At 41.8% G+C, this 17,902-nt stretch overlaps 1 protein-coding gene across 4 annotated transcripts in view; it reads right to left on the bottom strand.

The window, feature by feature from the left end:
* Window positions 1-11,666: 11,666 nt before the first annotated feature.
* Window positions 11,667-17,902, bottom strand: part of tcf7 (transcription factor 7) — a 218,694-nt gene continuing 212,458 nt past the window's right edge. For 3 of the 4 annotated variants that reach the window (XM_078230839.1, XM_078230840.1, XM_078230841.1), the window contains one exon: window positions 15,309-15,445. Coding sequence is in view for 1 of the 4 variants with exons in the window: in XM_078230842.1 (XP_078086968.1) it covers window positions 15,136-15,445 (310 nt within the window). In the remaining 3 variants the exon portion in view is untranslated. Of the gene's footprint in view, window positions 15,446-17,902 lie in introns of all 4 variants that reach the window. The other variant, XM_078230842.1, reaches the window with a different exon arrangement.

The raw sequence follows: 17,902 nt of genomic DNA, 5'->3' as shown, positions 1-17,902 counted from the left end.
GATGTGGAGATGCTGGAGTTGGACTGGGGTAAGCACAGTAAGAAGTCTCACAACACTAGCTTAAAGTCCAACAGGTTTATTTGGTAGCAAAAGCCACAAGCTTTCGGAGCGCTGCTCCTTCGTTAAATGGTCTTCTTGGAGATCCTCTCCACTTGCAGCCGGCAGTTTGCGGTGTCGATGGTAGTCATGATGTGGAAATGCCGGCGTCGGACTGGGGTGTTTGCTACCAAATAAACCTGTTGGACTTTAACCTGGTGTTGTTAGACTCCTTACAGATGCTGCCAGCCCTGCTGAGATTTTCCAGAATTTTCTCTTTCGGTTTCAGATTCCAGCATCCGCAGTAAATTGCTGTTATTTATTGGGTAACTGGAGATTGTTGAGACTGGTAGACTTCAGGTGACAGTGCAGGTTAAAACTGGTTTAAAATACTTGTAAAAGAACAATCATCCCCGCTATGGTTGTCAATAAGCGACATCTGATGTACAAACAGAGTAGACGCTAGAGGGAGCTGTTGCACTGCAAAACCTAGCTGCGTTTTAAATTTATTTTTGATCAGATGCTGCCATCTGATGGTGAAGTTTTCAAACCAATGAAACAGATGAGCACTGACAAACATGAACAATCCACAGCAGTGAAGGAATGCAAAACAAGGAGCTTTAAATACCATTAATGATCATCATTTTGAAAGTGAATGCAGCAACAGCAATGAAGGCGATACAATAACATCACCTGCAAGGTAGAATTGAAGCACAGGATGTCTGAGTTAACAAACTTCAGGGCTGAAAATGCCTCTCTAATGTAGAAAGAAATGTTACCCTGATGGGATTTACACATAGGGAAAGCAGCTGCCACCTCTGATCAAGACATAAAACTGACATGGAATAACATCAAGCTGACCCTTAGGAACACGTTGATGATTTATAAGGCCCGTGTTCTCAGCAACCTGTTCTATGGCTGTGAAACATGAGTGACTTACAACCGTCAAGGAAAGAAGCTCGGCAATTTCCATCTTCATCATCTGCAGTGCATTGGGGTATACCCTGAAGGGACAAAGGATTTTCTTTACGGTGAGGTAGTCGTTGCCAGATGACCAGCAGAACGCCCAAAGCTCTGCTTCAAGGGTGCTTGCAAGCATGGATGAAGGCCCTAGACTTTGATTACTGCATGTAGGAGTCACTCATCGATGATAGAGGAAAATGGTGGTACTTCCTGTGGGCTGGCATGCATCACCACAATGATCAGCGGCTAGATTAGCTTGGTTAACGATATCAATGCTGAAAACAATCCACAGTGACAATTGATAGCCGAATGTGTGCCTCTCAAGGCTTGATCTCTTCAGCCATGAGCAAGGTGTACCTTACGAAGACATCCCATCTGAACTGGATTTGTTTGTCTGCGTCCATATCATTTGTAGCTTTTGAAGGGTGCCAGGAAGAATGGATCTGGACCGCAATGCTTGAAAAGGTCGTGTAGGCAGAAATGCTCACTGCATTTAAAAAAAACACGAGGTGACATAACCTGGGCCCAAGAGCTAGAAGCTGGGATTAGATTGGATAGCTCCTTTGGCAGCATGGACACAATGGGGCCGAGTTTACCATCACGTTGCACCCGTTTTCAGATCTGAAAACTTGGCAAAGTCGGGCGTGAGGTGAGTAGCGCGGTCTGCACCCACCTCCAGGCTGGTCCCCCCTTTACCAAGGCTAAAAAATGGCCGTGATCGGGACCGCGCCCGAAGCAGGCACAACAGCCATTTAAATGCATTTGCATTGACTTAATGGGCTGCATGCCCAACCTTACCGGCACTTCCCCCTTTACCACCATGTTCACCCATCCAGAATCAGCGTGAAACAGACATGCTCCATATAAGTCCGATTCGGGCGCTCCAGTTAGTGAGGAGGAAAGTGCCGAGTGTCCGACGGCTCTCTGCTTGAGATCGGTGGGGAGGGGGGGAGGGGGTCCACTGCCACTCTGCCTGAGATCAGTGGGGGGGTGAAAGGGGGTCTGCTGCCACTCTGCCTGAGTTCAGTAGGTGGGAAGGAGGAGGGTGGATCACTCTGCCTGTGATCAGTGGAGGGGAAGGGGGGGTTCTGCTGCCATTCTGCCTGAGTTCGGTGGGGGGGAGGGGAGGGGGAGGGTGGATCACGCTGCCTGAGATCGGTGGGGGGGAAGCAAGGGGGGACCCGCTTCGGTCTGGGGTAATTGGTGGATTGTCACGAGAATCACTGCTTGGGCTTCACCTATCAAAAATCTATACCAATGACTTAAATAAGGGGACTGTTGGAGGGGTTTAGGATAACCTTGCATTAAAAAGACTAATAGATTAAGATAAACTAACTTAGAATGAATATAATATAGAAAAAGTACAAAGTACTTGGAGTTACAAAGGTACAGTTTGCATAGAAACACATATAACCACTTTAATTTATTTTTTGAAAACATATTGTGTTCTGTATTAAAGGCATACACATTGGCTAATGACACTCTAGGGCATGATGGAATACAGCTGAGCGAGAAGAACCACATTCCTTGAAAACAATGCAGCTACTGAGTGAAGCAAAAAGAATGCTCTTTTCAATGTGGTTTTAGAAAGTACAAGTTTCCCAGAGATTATAATGAATAGAATTCAATTTTCCCAATAAAGTGTCGCTAAGTAGACAGTGGGAAAAGAACTTTTGAACTCTATGGAGCTACGTATTTGGGTTGCTTGAAGAAAGTGGAAAAAGAACTTTCGAACTCTATGAACTTGCGAATTCACATGCTGCCAGAGAGTGAAAATGTTATTGGCCAAGGTAATGCCTTGACCAATCTATATCATTTATATTTCAAACAATGCTTGGTAGTTAACTGCCAGTCATCATCAACTGGTGCAATCTCCATGGCAACACCTTTACCAATCAGAGTCCACTCACCAACCAGTCAGTGCTCTCTTCTCATACACTATCAATTGTTGTTCCCTTTACATTTGGTATTCTTGTGAATTGTCCTGATGAGTGTAAGACTAAAAGCTTAGACAAAAGATGTTTCTTTTTTTCAGTAATACTCAAGTTCTGTACCACCAAACGAATATTAAAACCTATTCTTTTGATCAGACTTCTTTTCATTTGGCATAATGATCTCCTTATGTTACTTGGTGTCAAATTTTGTTCACGAATACTCCAGCGATGTGCTCTAGGGTTTTCATGACATTCTAACCTTTGTATTAAAGGGTGCTGTGTCACCTTGAAGTCATGATGTCATGGTGTCACCTTGAAGTCTTGAAGTGCCATGGAACATAAAGGTATTATGTAAATTGTTGTTTTAGTGAAAGGCAAACGTAGAATTGTCATACCAAGTCCAATTTTGGAACACAATGGGATAGAAAAGACAAAAATCCTGGAATAATCCCATTGAAACTTACAGAATACTGAAAGGCCTGGATAGAATGGACGTGGGGAAGATGTTTCCATTAGCAGAAGAGACTAGGGTCCAAGGGCACAGCCTCAGGGTAAAGGGATAACCCTTTAGAACCGAGATGAGGAGGCATTTCTTCAGCCAGAAGGTGGTGAATCTGTGGAATTCATTGCCACAGAAGGCTGTGAAGGCCAGGTCATTGAGTGTATTTAAGCAGAAATAGATAGGTTCTTGATTGGTAAGGGGCTCAAAGGTTACGGAGAAAAGATGGGAGAATGGGACTGAGAAACCCCACACACTGAGAAACATATCAGCCATGATTGAATGGTGGATCAGGCTTCATTGGCCAAATGTCCTAACTCTGCTCCTATACCTTATGGTCTTATCGTTTAATAATTTAAGAAGCAGATGAATGGCATAATTATGGAGTTCTATAAAATTTATAAAAAATGGTCTTTCTCAGCTGTAACTATTTAATGAAGAGAGATCTGCTATAGTATTGGTGGCGTTTTGATGTACAATCTCCTTACTTACATCACCAAAACATAGAGACACAGCTCTCATTTAGTGAAAGGGGAATCACTGTAATTCTATACAAATAAGACTTTGTTCAGTTCTATACAAATAACTTTGTTCAGTTACTATTTACATAAAATAATTTTTTATGTTGTGCATTGATTCCATATTTTATTCATATTCTTTATTCATACATTATATGTTGATTTATAATACATGAACCTTTAATCATATATTGAATATTACTGCTTCATTGCTATTTTCTTTTTGCTGGCATCTGGTGTCATGTTAATTTTCAAGTGTTAAAATAGGGTCACATTAGAAAACAGTTTGGGAATCATTGACTTAGTGTTTGTTAAACTCCTCTCCTCCTTGTACGAATGAGCAAACTGTGCCGGGACCCCAATTTGTATGTTGAAATTAGGCTCCTGGATCAAACAGTCCTGGCCACTTGTTTCCACAAAGGGTTGGAAAAAGTGGTGGGTAAATTGAATGCTGCAATTCCCTGTGCATGACGTTCATATTCCCACCCAGCAGAGGCCAAAGAAATCAGTCACAATCTGTTTGAAAACATGTTTTTTATTCATTCGTGGGACATGGTAAGAAAGTGTGCAATTGATCTATCTTGGGTACAGTAAGAAGTCTCACAACACCAGGTTAAAGTCCAACAGGTTTAGTTGGTATCACGAGCTTTCGGAGCAATCTGTTTGAAAAAATGTTTTTTATTCATTCCTGGGACATGGGCGTCGCTGGCTGGACCAGCATTTATTGCCTATCCCTAGTTGCCTGAGGGCAGTTGAGAATAAACCACATTGCTGTGGCTCTGGAGTCACATGTAGGCCAGACCAGGTAAGGACGGCAGATTCCCTTCCCTAAGGAACATTAGTGAACCCAGATGGGTTTATCTGACAATCGGCAGTGGTTTCATGGTCATCAGTAGATTCTTAATTCCAGATATTTTTATTGAATTCATCTGCTGTGGCAGGATTGAAGTCAGGTCCCCAGAACATTAGCTGAGTTTTTGGATTAATAGTCTAGCGATAATGCCACTCGACCATTGCCTCCCCAAATATATAATTAAAAATTCAACTATACTTTCAACATCATTTGTTTCTGTCCAAACATGAATAAAGTCAATGCACAACATGAAAGATTTATTTTATGTAAATAGTAACTGAAAACAAAGTGGCACTTATACAAGATCGATGCGGGAGTAAACCCTGGTAAACCAGATGTAACCAAACTAGCATCAGACCTGTGAGAGTGCCTGGGTTTGAATCAGCCAATTCTTGGGTTACAGCATTAGGCAAAGAATCAAGCCTGGCCGAACAACTCAATCCAACAGCCAAACTAATTTGTATAGTAACAGCCCCTGTAACATACAGCATGTTGGTAGAAATCTGGAAGATTGGGCGGCACAGTGGCACAGTGGTTAGCACTGCTGCCTCACAGTGACAGGGACCTGGGCTCAATTGCGGCCTTGCGTGACTGTCAGTGTGGAGTTTGCACGTTCTCCCCGTGCCTGCCTGGGTTTCCACCGGGTGGTCCGGTTTCCTCCCACACTCCAAAGATGTGCGGGTTAGGTTGATTGGGCATGCTAAATTGTGTCAGGGGGACTAGCAGGTAAATACGTGGGGTTAAGGGGATAGAGCCTGGGTGGGATTGTGGTCGGTGCAGGCTTGATGGGCCGAATGGCCTCCTTCTGCACTGCAGGGATTCTATGATTCTATGACTGCATAGATAAGGTGAGTAAAGCAACCGACATCACAAAGTTAGAATCACTCAAGAGATAGGGGCAGGTTTCCTTGACCTGTGCGAAGGAAATCTCCACCATCGTAACTCCAGGCGGCTTAGACCAATGTTATGACATTTCACCTTCAAAATACCTCAGCTGCCTTTCAAAGGCTGATAAACCAGGAGGTGGGCTCATCCAAGTTGTGTTCCATTTTGAGGACATGGTGCTTCTTAAATTGCTATCATCTTTTTTGGTTTCTTATGCAAGCCACCTTTGTCAATGGTGTGACCCAAGTATCTTATAGATGTTTTGAAAAAGTCACATTTTTCCTTTTTGACCCAGAAATTATGTTTTTGCAGACGTTCCAATGTAGCTTCCAAGTTCTTCAAGTGCTCGTGTTCACTTGAACCTGTGATGAGGATATGATCTAACTAACACTGTACACCATGTAGCCCACTCAGAATCTGATCCATTGGCCTTTGAAATAAAGCAGGTGTGGATGTTATCCCAAATGGAAGTCTCCGGTATCGAATCAGACCTGTGTGTGCCATGATGGTGAGTAAAGGTTGTGATTTAGCAGCCACATTCCTTTCCAGGTGAGCCTGTGATAGATCTATTTTGCTGAATTTCTGGCCTTCAGATAGTCCAGCAAATAAATATTCAATTAACGGTAGTGGATATTGATTGGCACAAAACTGGTTAATAGTCACCTTGAAATCTTCACATTTTCTTCCTGAGCTATTAGGCACTCTTGGTGTAATATAATCACTTGTAGTAACTGGTTCAATGACTACTTTGGATTCATCTTTCCAGTTCCTTTTTGACTTTCAGTTGGGTGGCTGTAGCGGGGTTTGCGAGGTAGCTGGGTATCAGCGAAACTTCAGACAACACAAGACTCACGAAAGCCAGTGTCTCAGTTAAAGACAAAACTTTATTCGACCAACGATCGTAGGGAGAAATTATTGAAGAGTCCTAGGCACCTCCAGGCGTAAAGCAGCCAGACATTTCTAATAGCACTGCTGCCTCACCAGCGACCCAGGTTCGATTCCAACTTCGGGTCAGTGTCTGTGTGGAGTTTGCACATTCTCCCCGTGCCTGCGTAGGTTTCCTCCGGGTGCTCCGGTTTCCTCCCACACTCTAAAGATGTGCAGGTTAGAGTCTCACCTGATGAAGGAGCAGTGCTCCGAAAGCTCGTGATACCAAATAACCTGTTGGACCTTAACCTGGTGTTGTGAGACTTCTTACTGTGCCCAAGATAGATCAATTACACACTTTCTTATCATATACATCTGCCTTTCATTAGTTTTGAATCAATCATCTTCAATATACATAAATCAACAATAATATCTGTCATATACTCCAGCCAATTGCACCTTACTTCAGGCGTAATGGTATTTCATTTGTCTATAAAATCCAGACATATCATCCCATTCTGGCTGACTTAATATTCTGTATCACTTAGTAACTAGACGCCTGGCCACCAAGTTCAAAGTTAACATTCCTACAAATTTCCCTCCGGGTCACTGTCAAGTCAGACTAACACATGATCCCGCATCCGGGCATGCATTCATCTTACCTGGACAGTGAATAAGCCTATTCATAAAGTTGCCCTAAGTGTTCCACCATTAGAAACTCTGCTGATAAAACTTACATATTTCCAAGGTTTCATTATTCCTTTAGAATGTGGCTCTGTTCGAATGCCCTTTGCCATCATACCTTGCGGCAATCTGCCTTTGGCTAAAGTGAACAATGATCTTTATAAAATACATTTATAAAGTAATTTAATCCATTCCAAAATATCAACATATATGTTTTTAAATCATCATTACTTGTTTAAATTTCTCACTGCATTTTATATGTGTGCAGACTGCTCCCTTGTTAGCTTATAAGTCTGATTTAAAATCATTTATCTTGATGCTGGTAGTTCTGTCAGTGTCTTCAATGTCTAATGATTTAAAATCTTCACTAACCTATTGGGATTTTTGTCCCCAACAGTGATGTATTGTACTGTTCTGGCTTTGAGGCATTTTGGCATAAAGTTGGGCTTAAGTTTGAGTTTGGCTTCAACTCCTGTCATTGAGCCCAGTGAGTTTTCAAACACATTTTTGTACTTTTCATAAGCTGCTGTAGGTTAATCTTCTTATCGATCAGTTGATTTACTGCACCCCAGTCGATTTAAATTTTTCCCAGCCATGCTCTACTGAATAAAGCAGAAATGTTCCCATGGACAATGTGGAGAGGCAACTGCGCTGTTTGTCCATTCACTTCAAATTTACCCTAATGTATCCTTTTCGAGGTACGACCTCTTCTGTGTTCATCCGTGGAATAACATTTGATGGTTTCAATGGCAAATGGCTTCAGATTATAGATAGTCTCAGATATCAATGATACTGCAGTCCCAGCATCAATCTCCATTTTGACCAGTTTACCATTGTTTTTGGAATACCATTGTGAATCGCCGTGCACTGACAAGATGCCTAGCTTCAGCCCTTGAACTTGTCTTGGCACATTATCTTCTAAGGTGTCTTCCCCTTCACCTGCCATCTTATAGATTCTTCTTGCAGACTTCACTGTGTTCTTTTTCTTACACATTTTTTGCTGTAGGGAAAGCTTGCCGTGTCCTGCATGCTTTGGCAATGTGCTCCTTTTTGCCTCAATTCTTTCACTTGTTTTTCTTACTCCAGCAATCCCCTGCTGAGTGTCCAACTTGGGCATATTGGTGACATGCTTGTAGTTTTGCAGACTAATTTCTAGCTGTCTCCATTTTGTGGATTTTTGCCGCAGCTCCTATCTGTAATGCCTCTTTTGCAGCCAGATCCATTGACACTGCAATGTCTTCTGCTGATTTAAGAGTCAATGTACTTACAGTGAACAGATAGCTTTGTTCTGGAGTCCACATACCAACCTATTGCGACGAGTATCATCAAGACTTGCACCAAATTTGCAATATTTAGTTTAGCCTTTGTAAAGTCACCATGAATTGTGAAATGCCTTCACCTTGCTCCTACCTTCGGCAGTTGAACCTAAACCTTTCTGCAATGAAGAGCAGTTTTGGAAAGAAATGCTCTTCTAAGACCTTTGTCAAATTGTCATAGGTGTTAACTCCTGGCTTTACTGGATGGACTAGACTTTGTAGTAACGTAAAGGTTTTACATCCTACAAATTGAGAAACACTGGTTATCCAGTATTTTATTTGCTTGGTGATAGCATTGGAATCTTTCTTCAAATGAGCTCCAAATCTCAAAGCCTTCATCAAATACAACCAGCACCTACTACTTCCATTACTGGCTCTTGGGTCTATACTTTCTTCTATGTTTATTTTTTGGATTTTGTTGTTTGATTTTTCTCAAACCAACTTGTACAATGCAAGAAATCTCCCTGCTAACTATGCAAAAAATTTCTTCTGCCTGGAATTCTTCCTTTTTTCTGAATAGCAGCTCCTTTAAGATCCCAGTTTTTTTTCCCGTCCTGTGTGTCTCCGTTCCTGCTGCCCATTTCGCTTTACCACGTGCAGTCTCCGCAGTTTGGAAACCGAGCCACTTTATTCAATCGATGAGTATGTTTATTTTTTGTTAACCTTTATTTCTTGCTCATTCATGGTCTTTTTCTCGAAACCCTTTTTTCTTTTTTGCATCAGCAGTTTTTTTTTCCTTGCCTTCAGTCGTCCTTTTGATCCGAGGTGCTGGATTTTTCTTTCAGAATCCGGTCTAAATTTTTCTTTTAATAGGCAACTTTCATCGCCCAGTTTTCTCGCTGTTAAGCATTGACCGGGAATTTGAACAAAAAGTAATGAGGTGCCGCACTCATGGGTTAAAGTCAAACACAGTGCAGGTTTATTTGGGAGACGTTGCTTGCCCAAGGTCCAAGATGGAAGTCCCTCAAAAGACCACAAACCCCTCTGCTTACGTCACTACAGATCACATGACATTCTACCAGCAGAGATGCAACTAGTTTAAATATATACAGGGAACCTCGTCTACAGATTGGTTGTAACAACCTACACCACATGGACTGCAATGGCTCAGGAGGGAAGTTCACCACCACCTTTTCAAAGGCAATTAGAGTTAGGCCATAAATGCTATCCTAGCCAGTGATGCCTTCATCCCATGAAGGAGTAAAACAAATGGAACTCCATTTAAAACTCATTTACACTCTCAATGAATAGTGAGTAACATTAATATTTCTTGAATGTGGTTGCAGATAGAATAGAATCATAGAATCTCCAGTGCAGAAGATGCCATTTGGCCCATCGAACCTGCACTAATTCTCTGACAGAGTATTCTACCCAGGCCCTCGCACCCACCCTAGCCCCGTAACCCTGTGCATTTAATATGGCTAATCCATCCAACCTACACATCTTTGGACAATTAGGGACGGTTTAGCACGGCCAATGCACCTAATGAACAATGCCACATGATGAGTCAGGGAGGGGGAGGCTTGGCGAGAGGATGAGTCCAGGGGAGTAGTACAGAAGCCCATGATGATTATGATTTGCCTATAGACCTAGTCGGTGTTGCTGGGTCCATGCATTGAAAAGCAACATGTTTGCCATTGTCCAAAAGGTATATTCGGTCGGTTCTCCAGTTGACTATGGGGAAGTGCAGTAACTCATTATCTTGAAAGGCAGTCCTTTCCATAGCACAAACTGGGGCCGAACAAAGGCTTCTCCCAGGAGGTTTTAACACTTATATCATCCCGTCACCCGTGCAAGGTCTTAATAGTCTTAACAAAAGCATATCAACACATGAAGAGAAAACAGTTTCATACCAATTCCTAGATCAAAGCTTTGATCCAACTCTGCACAGCTGCCAAGGCATTTCAAGTATCTAGTTCAGCCGAACTCCAGGATAATTGATCCCAACAAATCAGTTTACATTCCAGCTAAAATTACAGGATAAAACTTTAGTAACTTCATGAATACCTATCTACTTGTTAGGTTTTTTTAAAGTCTAAAAGTTAGTTATAGTGTATCTGGGCTCATAGAAATAAACTTTCTTTATCAGACAGAAAATATGCACCTGCCACATAGAATCCCTACAGTGCAGAAAGAGGCCATTCGGCCCATCAAGCCTGCACCGACAACAATCCCACCCAGGCCCTTTCCCCGAACTTCATGTATTCACCCCTGCTAATCCCCCTGACACTAAGGGGCTATTTAGCATGGCTAATCAACCTAACCTGCACATCTTTGGACTGCGGGAGGAAACAGGAGCAACAGGAGGAAACCCACGCAGGCACAGGGAGAACGTGCACATTTTGCACAGACAATATTTAGCTCTAGTGAGCACCTACAAAACATCTTTCTGGTCGTATCACAGCTTGGTACGGCTCCTGCTCTGCCCAAGACCGCAAGAAACTACAAAGGGTTGTGAATGTAGCCCAGTCCATCACGCAAACCAGCTTCCCATCCATTGACTCTGTCTACACTTCCCACTACCTCTGAAGAGCAACCAACATAATTAAGGACCCCCACGTACCCCGGGCATAGATACTTCCACGTTCTTCCGTCAGGAAAAAGATACAAAAGTCTGAGGTCACGTACCAACCGACTCAAGAACAGCTTCTTCCCTGCTGCCATCAGACTTTTGAATGGACCTACCATATATCAAGTTGATTTTTCTATACACCCTAGCTATGACTGTAACACTATATTCTGCAGCAACTCATTTCCTTCTCTATGAATGGTATGCTTTGTATAGCGCACAAGAAACAATGCTTTTCATTGTATACTAATACATGTGACAATAAAGATCACCTCACTTGTTTGGGAAGGGGAATTGAGTTTGGAGAGGAGCCCACGAAACAAACATGTGTAAATAGGTTCAATTAAGGATTCAAATGTTTATTTTGGAGATGTTTTGCATTCTTTGGCAGGGCAGTGCCATACTACGTAAGCCTGTGGGGGATGATTCCTTTTCCTCAAACATCTGCTGTATGGCATTTGAAAAAGATGAGAGAATGTGTAAAGCAATGAAGAGGCACAGAAATCAGACAAGAAATCTCTCCATGCTGCATACTTCAACCAAAATATCATTTTTTTTATTTTTTTCATCAAATGGTACATTTTTTTTCAACAATTTAATAATCCCTTCTGCTTACTTACAATTTTTGGTTATCTCTCAGCCATGGAGGTTACCATGTTTTACTGGCACTTTGCTCGAACTGTAATTACATTGTTGAAGGGGAGAAGACATCTGTTGTCTCTCAAAAGCAGTTTTCTACAAAGATGCAAACAAATCTTGTGTTTGAAGAAGAAAAAAGCCGACAAGTTTTTTTTGTTGATTTCTTGTCACTGAGGGCGAAATGATAGTTACTGGGAAGTACTAAATATTATTGACTGTTATAAAAATCCCTCTCTCTATCTCTACTTTTTAATCCCCTAAAAATATAACTCATAAAAATATTACAACAGCCTGAAATACACACACAGAAAAGCAAAAGCATCGAGTCTCATATTTATATATTTTTTTGGTTTTTTTCTCTTCAAGATTTTTATACAAATAGGCAAGAAAATGAAATAATAACAATAAAACTATATGATTGTTTGAACATTTCAGGGCTTCATAAAAGTAACATCCAGGTCAAATATTGACCTCATTTATCTGTTTGACAGAATAAATGCTAGTCTTTAACTGCCTGCAAAGCAGTCTTTTATTCACAATGGAAAGACCCATCAACCAATGTAATACACACAGAAAGCAATTATTAGTTAAAATAAATGGTTTTAGCTGCTATACCTCAAACAAAAATATATTTATCGATTCATTTTACTCTTCACACAGTTAACATATAAGCCTCAACATGTGGAAGGACAGGGGGAGGTGATGCCCAGGCATCAGGTTCGAATCAAAATCCATAAGGCCTGCTGCATGAAATGCGTTCTAGCAAATGTCACAGGTGGGTACTGTAAGTATTTCCTTCATTGGTCTACATGTTTCACTGGAGTTGAGGAGTTCACAGATTGCTTTATTTTTGTGCTCATTGGATGGGGGAGGTTGATGCTCAAAAATGCAACTTTGTACTTTACTTTTCACATGCATTGTTGGGCATGCAAACTGCAGGGTAAAGTCCTCATCCTTTCTGACCCTGGGGCCCTAACATGAACAGGAGAAAAGCAACCCTGTGAACTAGTGCGACACTTCCATTTCTCACGGCAGTCAATCTGATTGGAGATTTTTAATTAATAACAAATTGTCAACCGCTTAAGGTGAATGTTTTGCAAATGGGCTAATGCTGTCCCGGACTCATTGCGCACAGGGCCCGAACAGCCACAGGGAAAAGGATTCAAACCTAGGTTGAAAATTGAGAAGATAATGTCCTAACCCACTACACTACCCTATACCAACAGAACCTCATCGAAAGACAAGTGTGAGGTTTTTAACATTTAATTTCATTTACTCTTGCTTTATGCACCTCAGAACTGATGAACTCAAGGAGAGCTATTCAAGGAAAAGCCGAAGTTACGTCTGGGCTGAGAAGTCACAAACATGGGTGAACTGACTCCCCTAAAATGCCAGATTCTTCAGATTCTCACAGAAAGAGGAAGGAGTCGATGACGTGACCCTATGGAATCTCCCAATTTGCAACAGAGCCAGTTCATCCCTGGTCACAAGGGAAGTACCGGAAAGCTCTTATGTAACGCTTCTCTTCAACTACCAGACTGGGTGGAGAGAGTGCGGGGGGATGGAGGGACAGACTCTTGGTTGCTCAATGGTACGAATGGCTGAATATTATGCAAATTAATAAATTTGTTTTGTTTTTCCAACACACAGAACATTCAAAAATAGGAAATAAGTATTGAGGGCTAAATGTATGAACTTCACCTAGAAAGGTGGAGTTAGCAGGCTGGGGGCTGTTCCACAGTCCTTTTGCCAAATGTCACATCTGGATTGAGAATCACAGGCACTGATTTACTGGCTTATCTGAAGTGACCCTTCTCTCTCCCACTAATTGCACCCCCTGCAACACCGCTCCCCCCCCCCCCTCCATTTTAAGCTTCCGGGTCCCATCTACTGTTGCTTTTTCAAGTCTGGCACGCAAATAAAATTTACAAATTTAAAGCGGCAATACAGAGCTGTGGAAGTAATGCAAGCCAAAATCATAATGACAAAATCTATTTGCTATATTTTGTAACTCAACTAAAAAATTATAAACTGAAGCAAAGAAATCCATAGTTCAATAGTTTTCTTTTAAAATGTAAGGAATTTTAAGCAAATTTGAAGAAAAAAAGTGTTCAACTCTAGTCTAAGCTGAATGGGAAATTAGATGCCGTCTCATCAACTACAATGCCTGAAACATGGTTATCTTCCTGTCAACCTTTTCACAGCTTACCATATCTGGTGAAAATATCTACTTGGAAGACATGGGCGGCACAGGAGTCAGCACTGCTGCCTCGTAGGGCCAGGGACCTGGGTTCAATTGCGGCCTCGGGTCACTGTCTGTGTGGAGTTTGCACTTTTTCCCCGTGTCTGCGCGGGTTTCCTCCGGGTGCTCTGGTTTCCTCCCACAGTCCAAAGATGTGCGGGTTAGGTTGATTGGCCATGCTAAATTGACCCTAGTGTCGGGGGATTAGCAGGGTAAATATGTGGGGTTATGGGAATAGGGCCTGGGTGGGATTGTGGTCAGTGCAGACTTTATGGGCCGAACGGCCTCCTTCTGTACTGTAGGTCCTATGAGCGCCCAGCTGCTAAATGTAGATGAAAGATGGGGTCAAATCCAAACTAACAAAACCGTTTAGATCGAGCAGTCTTCTTAAAAGGTATTTATTGATAGGCCCTGTCTATGAAGAAATAATGCTCCCCAGACAAATGAAAGCTACATAAGCTTTTATGGATATTGGGACTGATATAAACTAATGCTTATTAAACTAATCCGGTCAGTGCTGAAAACATCAGAATCTGTAAACAGAATGCTGTTGGTTTAAGGAAGAAGACTCGGAGATTTTCTTTGGGCGGCAACTATTGTAAAATATCTGCTGTTGGATGAATTCGTAAAGCTCCAACTGTCAGAACTGTTTCCATTGCTCCAGGTGGAGAGAGGAAATAACTTGCTCTGCCATTGAACTGCGAGGAAGAGTAATGTGTTTATATATACTGGTATATACAAAGATTAACAGGACCCCAGATAAAAGCACTAACTAGGAAATAGCCTGGTTTTATTGGTTAAATGACCATAAATAAACTAATTGGTTACTTGAATAGTTTTGAACTCCATCATAGATGGAACTATCAAGATAAAGACTGCCAGGAGCATGTTAAATGATAACTTGCATATTGTTTTAACCGTCCAATGTTCCTCATTGGAAAATCTTGCAAGAGTAGAATCAACTTTTGCTTTGTGTCTTGATAAGATGCCAAAGTTTAAGCATGTTTCAAAGCCACTCGTTCTTTGAATGTACACTACACTGGTTGGCCCTGGTGAAAGGCATCATGGAATCTCCATGTTCAAGCACTAGGATGCTACTATCAATCAGTCATCATGGTAGAAGTTGCCCATTATCTTGACATCGTATGCTGATGTGGGATGTTCAGTAAAGTACTATTATATAGTTGAGAGTCCAGTGTAGATGATATAGAAAGTCCGGTTAGATTTGTGTTAGGCTGGGGCAGAGCAGAGAAAGAGACTGGGTTTGGCTGTGCTTGATGCACTATTACTGCAGAGTTAGCAAGCTTGGTTGAAGTTTCCGCTGGAGGCTGGTGTGCATTGGGAGGAGAGGAAGGACAGTCCATCACACTTCCATCTGAAGAAACTGGGCTGGTGCACCTGGCTTCTCCTTGCAGGTATCGAATGCATTTCTTTTTCTTCCTAAGAACAGTGAACAGAATTGTGCGTCAGTAAACTGTGGATTTGCATCACTAAATTGTAAGTTAAAATTGATATCTTATAACTTTACCCGTCCACTTAAAAAGGCATCTGGCGCCACAGCATAAGAGTATATTAAGAAATAATCTGTGCCACAGAAGTAGCAGTTACAAGTTTTTTTCCCCCTGCAATATTCTCAAAAGGTGAGCTCCCAATTCCAGTCAGGTGAGACACTTCCTTATGGGGGAAAAAGCGTCAAGGAAGTGCCAACCAAATTTATTCTCAAGAACTTCCTATTATTTGGCCTGAGGTTGAATTGATATCAACATACTTGTTTCCTCCACCTAAGTTTGGCAATGCTTTGGATGGAGAATAAGAGACCCATAATGGGGAATGTTGCCTTTGACAATATGGCATCAGATTTTAAAATAAATACAAAAGTATGAAAATTAGGCAATTGATGAAAACAAAATTTTAAATGTGAAGTCAGCGTAAGATCATAATGATAAAAAAATCATTGGAAAGAGTTTTTATTTGGTTAAGGTGATACTTTTTAAATCAGGTGAAACCGTTCTTCCCCAGTGCGGGTTTCCTTGTACTACATATAGCCAAGCATATATGCAGGAGACCTGATTTCAGGCTTTCAACAAGGTTTCCTTGCAGAATGATTTACCATCAATTTTTTTCTTGTCTTGATTCCTCTTGGGAAGGTCTTGGCTCTGAGGCAATTCAGTGACTGGAGAACCATGTGAAAGATGAAGAAACCTGTGTCCCACCAATTTACCTTTCCATGTTGAAGCAAGTAAGTTTTGGATAATCACGTGATGGCTACACTTTGGTGTTCTTGTTGGATTTAGTACTTGCGCCCTGTGATATTGCATGATATGGCTGGAGGGACACATGTTTTCATGATGGATTTTCCCATTTAAAATTATTCAAAAGGTAATAAGGGGTTAGAGGACAGTTTTTAAAATCATCTGAAACTCTATAAAATTTGATAATTGTTGCAATTTTCAAATTCATAGGTGAGGTTCTCTGGCCTCCCAGCCACGTGTTTCCCAGTGGTGGGAGGCAGCGTGTGGTTCGCTAGCGGTGGGATTCGCGGGTCCCACCGCTGTCAATGGAATTTCCCATTGATGTCACCCCATGGGCGGGGGTGCACTGCTAGGGGGACTGGAGAATCCCGCCGGCATGAACGGCCGGAGAATTCCGGCCCATAATTTTTGGTGATCTTTTTGCATTGCATTAGACAAAGTGAGGGATGTCAGTGCTCAGGACAGAACATATTGTCACCATTCATCATTGGTACCAGCAAGAACTCCAGACTTGTTTAGTCTCTAAAACCAAGAGAGGGTGACACGGTGGCACAATGGTTCGCACTGCCACCTCACAGCGCCAGGGACCCGGGTTCGATTCCCGGCTTTGGTCACTGTCTGTGCGGAATCTGCACGTTCTCCCCGTGTCTGCGTGGGTTTCCTCCGGGTGCACTGGTTTTCTTCCCACAGTCTGAAAGACGTGCTGGTTAGATGCATTGGCCATGCTAAATTCTCCCTCAGTGTACCCAAACAGGCGCCGGAGTGTGGCAACTAGATTTTCGCAGTAACTTCATTGCAGTGTTAATGTTAGGCAATTTGTGGCACTAATAAATAAACTTTAACAACTTTGAAACTTGACTCCCATCATAGGGCTCATTTAACCAGACTGATCACAAGTTTTGGCACATTCATGTGGTAGTGCTTCTGACTTTGCAGCCATTGCAGTTAATCTAAGGCCTGCGTCTTGCAAGTTCAGGGCATCTGCCTCAACATCATATCTTGATCCCAATGCCGGAAGCCTAATTCATTACCAGTGTGATGTTTCATTTCTCACACCAGCCATACTTCAGAACATAAGAAAGCATTGAACCAGATGGTTCAGTTTACCCGTTGTGCCCACTACTTCAAGAAATCACATGACCTCTCTAAATTAGTCTGCCAATTTAATGCCCATTTCTTCTTAGCGATGAGCTGGATTTTGTGGTGTTAGCTCATGCCAGTAGCAATGGATTGTGACAAACTCAATATCATCACAAACCACTTGCAGTCAGCAGAGAAAGGGAACATTCATCCAATATACGTAGGCTGGATTTCAAGTCAGTTAACTCGAGGCAAAAAGAAATACTGCATCTCAATTTAGTTTGATTTCAAAGAAAGAGAAGTGCATTTGAAAGTGGGTATTGAATTCCTAGGCAGTTGCACGAGAAACTACTGTACTTACCATCATTCTCATTCTGAAATAAAATTTGGAATGTTTTCTTAAGATACCATACTTTCACAATTAATGTATCTAATATAGATTTAACAGTGCACTTAAATATATTGTAGCTGCCACTTGTTAGTAATCAGGGACTTTATATATGATTTTGCAGAGATGAGTTAATACAAAAGCCTAGCTTTCTACAGAATGCTGAGTTCCTGGCCA

This window comes from Mustelus asterias, chromosome 16, assembly GCF_964213995.1.
Source record: "Mustelus asterias chromosome 16, sMusAst1.hap1.1, whole genome shotgun sequence".
Taxonomy (NCBI): Eukaryota; Metazoa; Chordata; class Chondrichthyes; order Carcharhiniformes; family Triakidae; genus Mustelus; species Mustelus asterias.
Note: the sequence above shows the minus strand (reverse complement) of the source record. Positions and strands in the feature narration are given on the sequence as shown.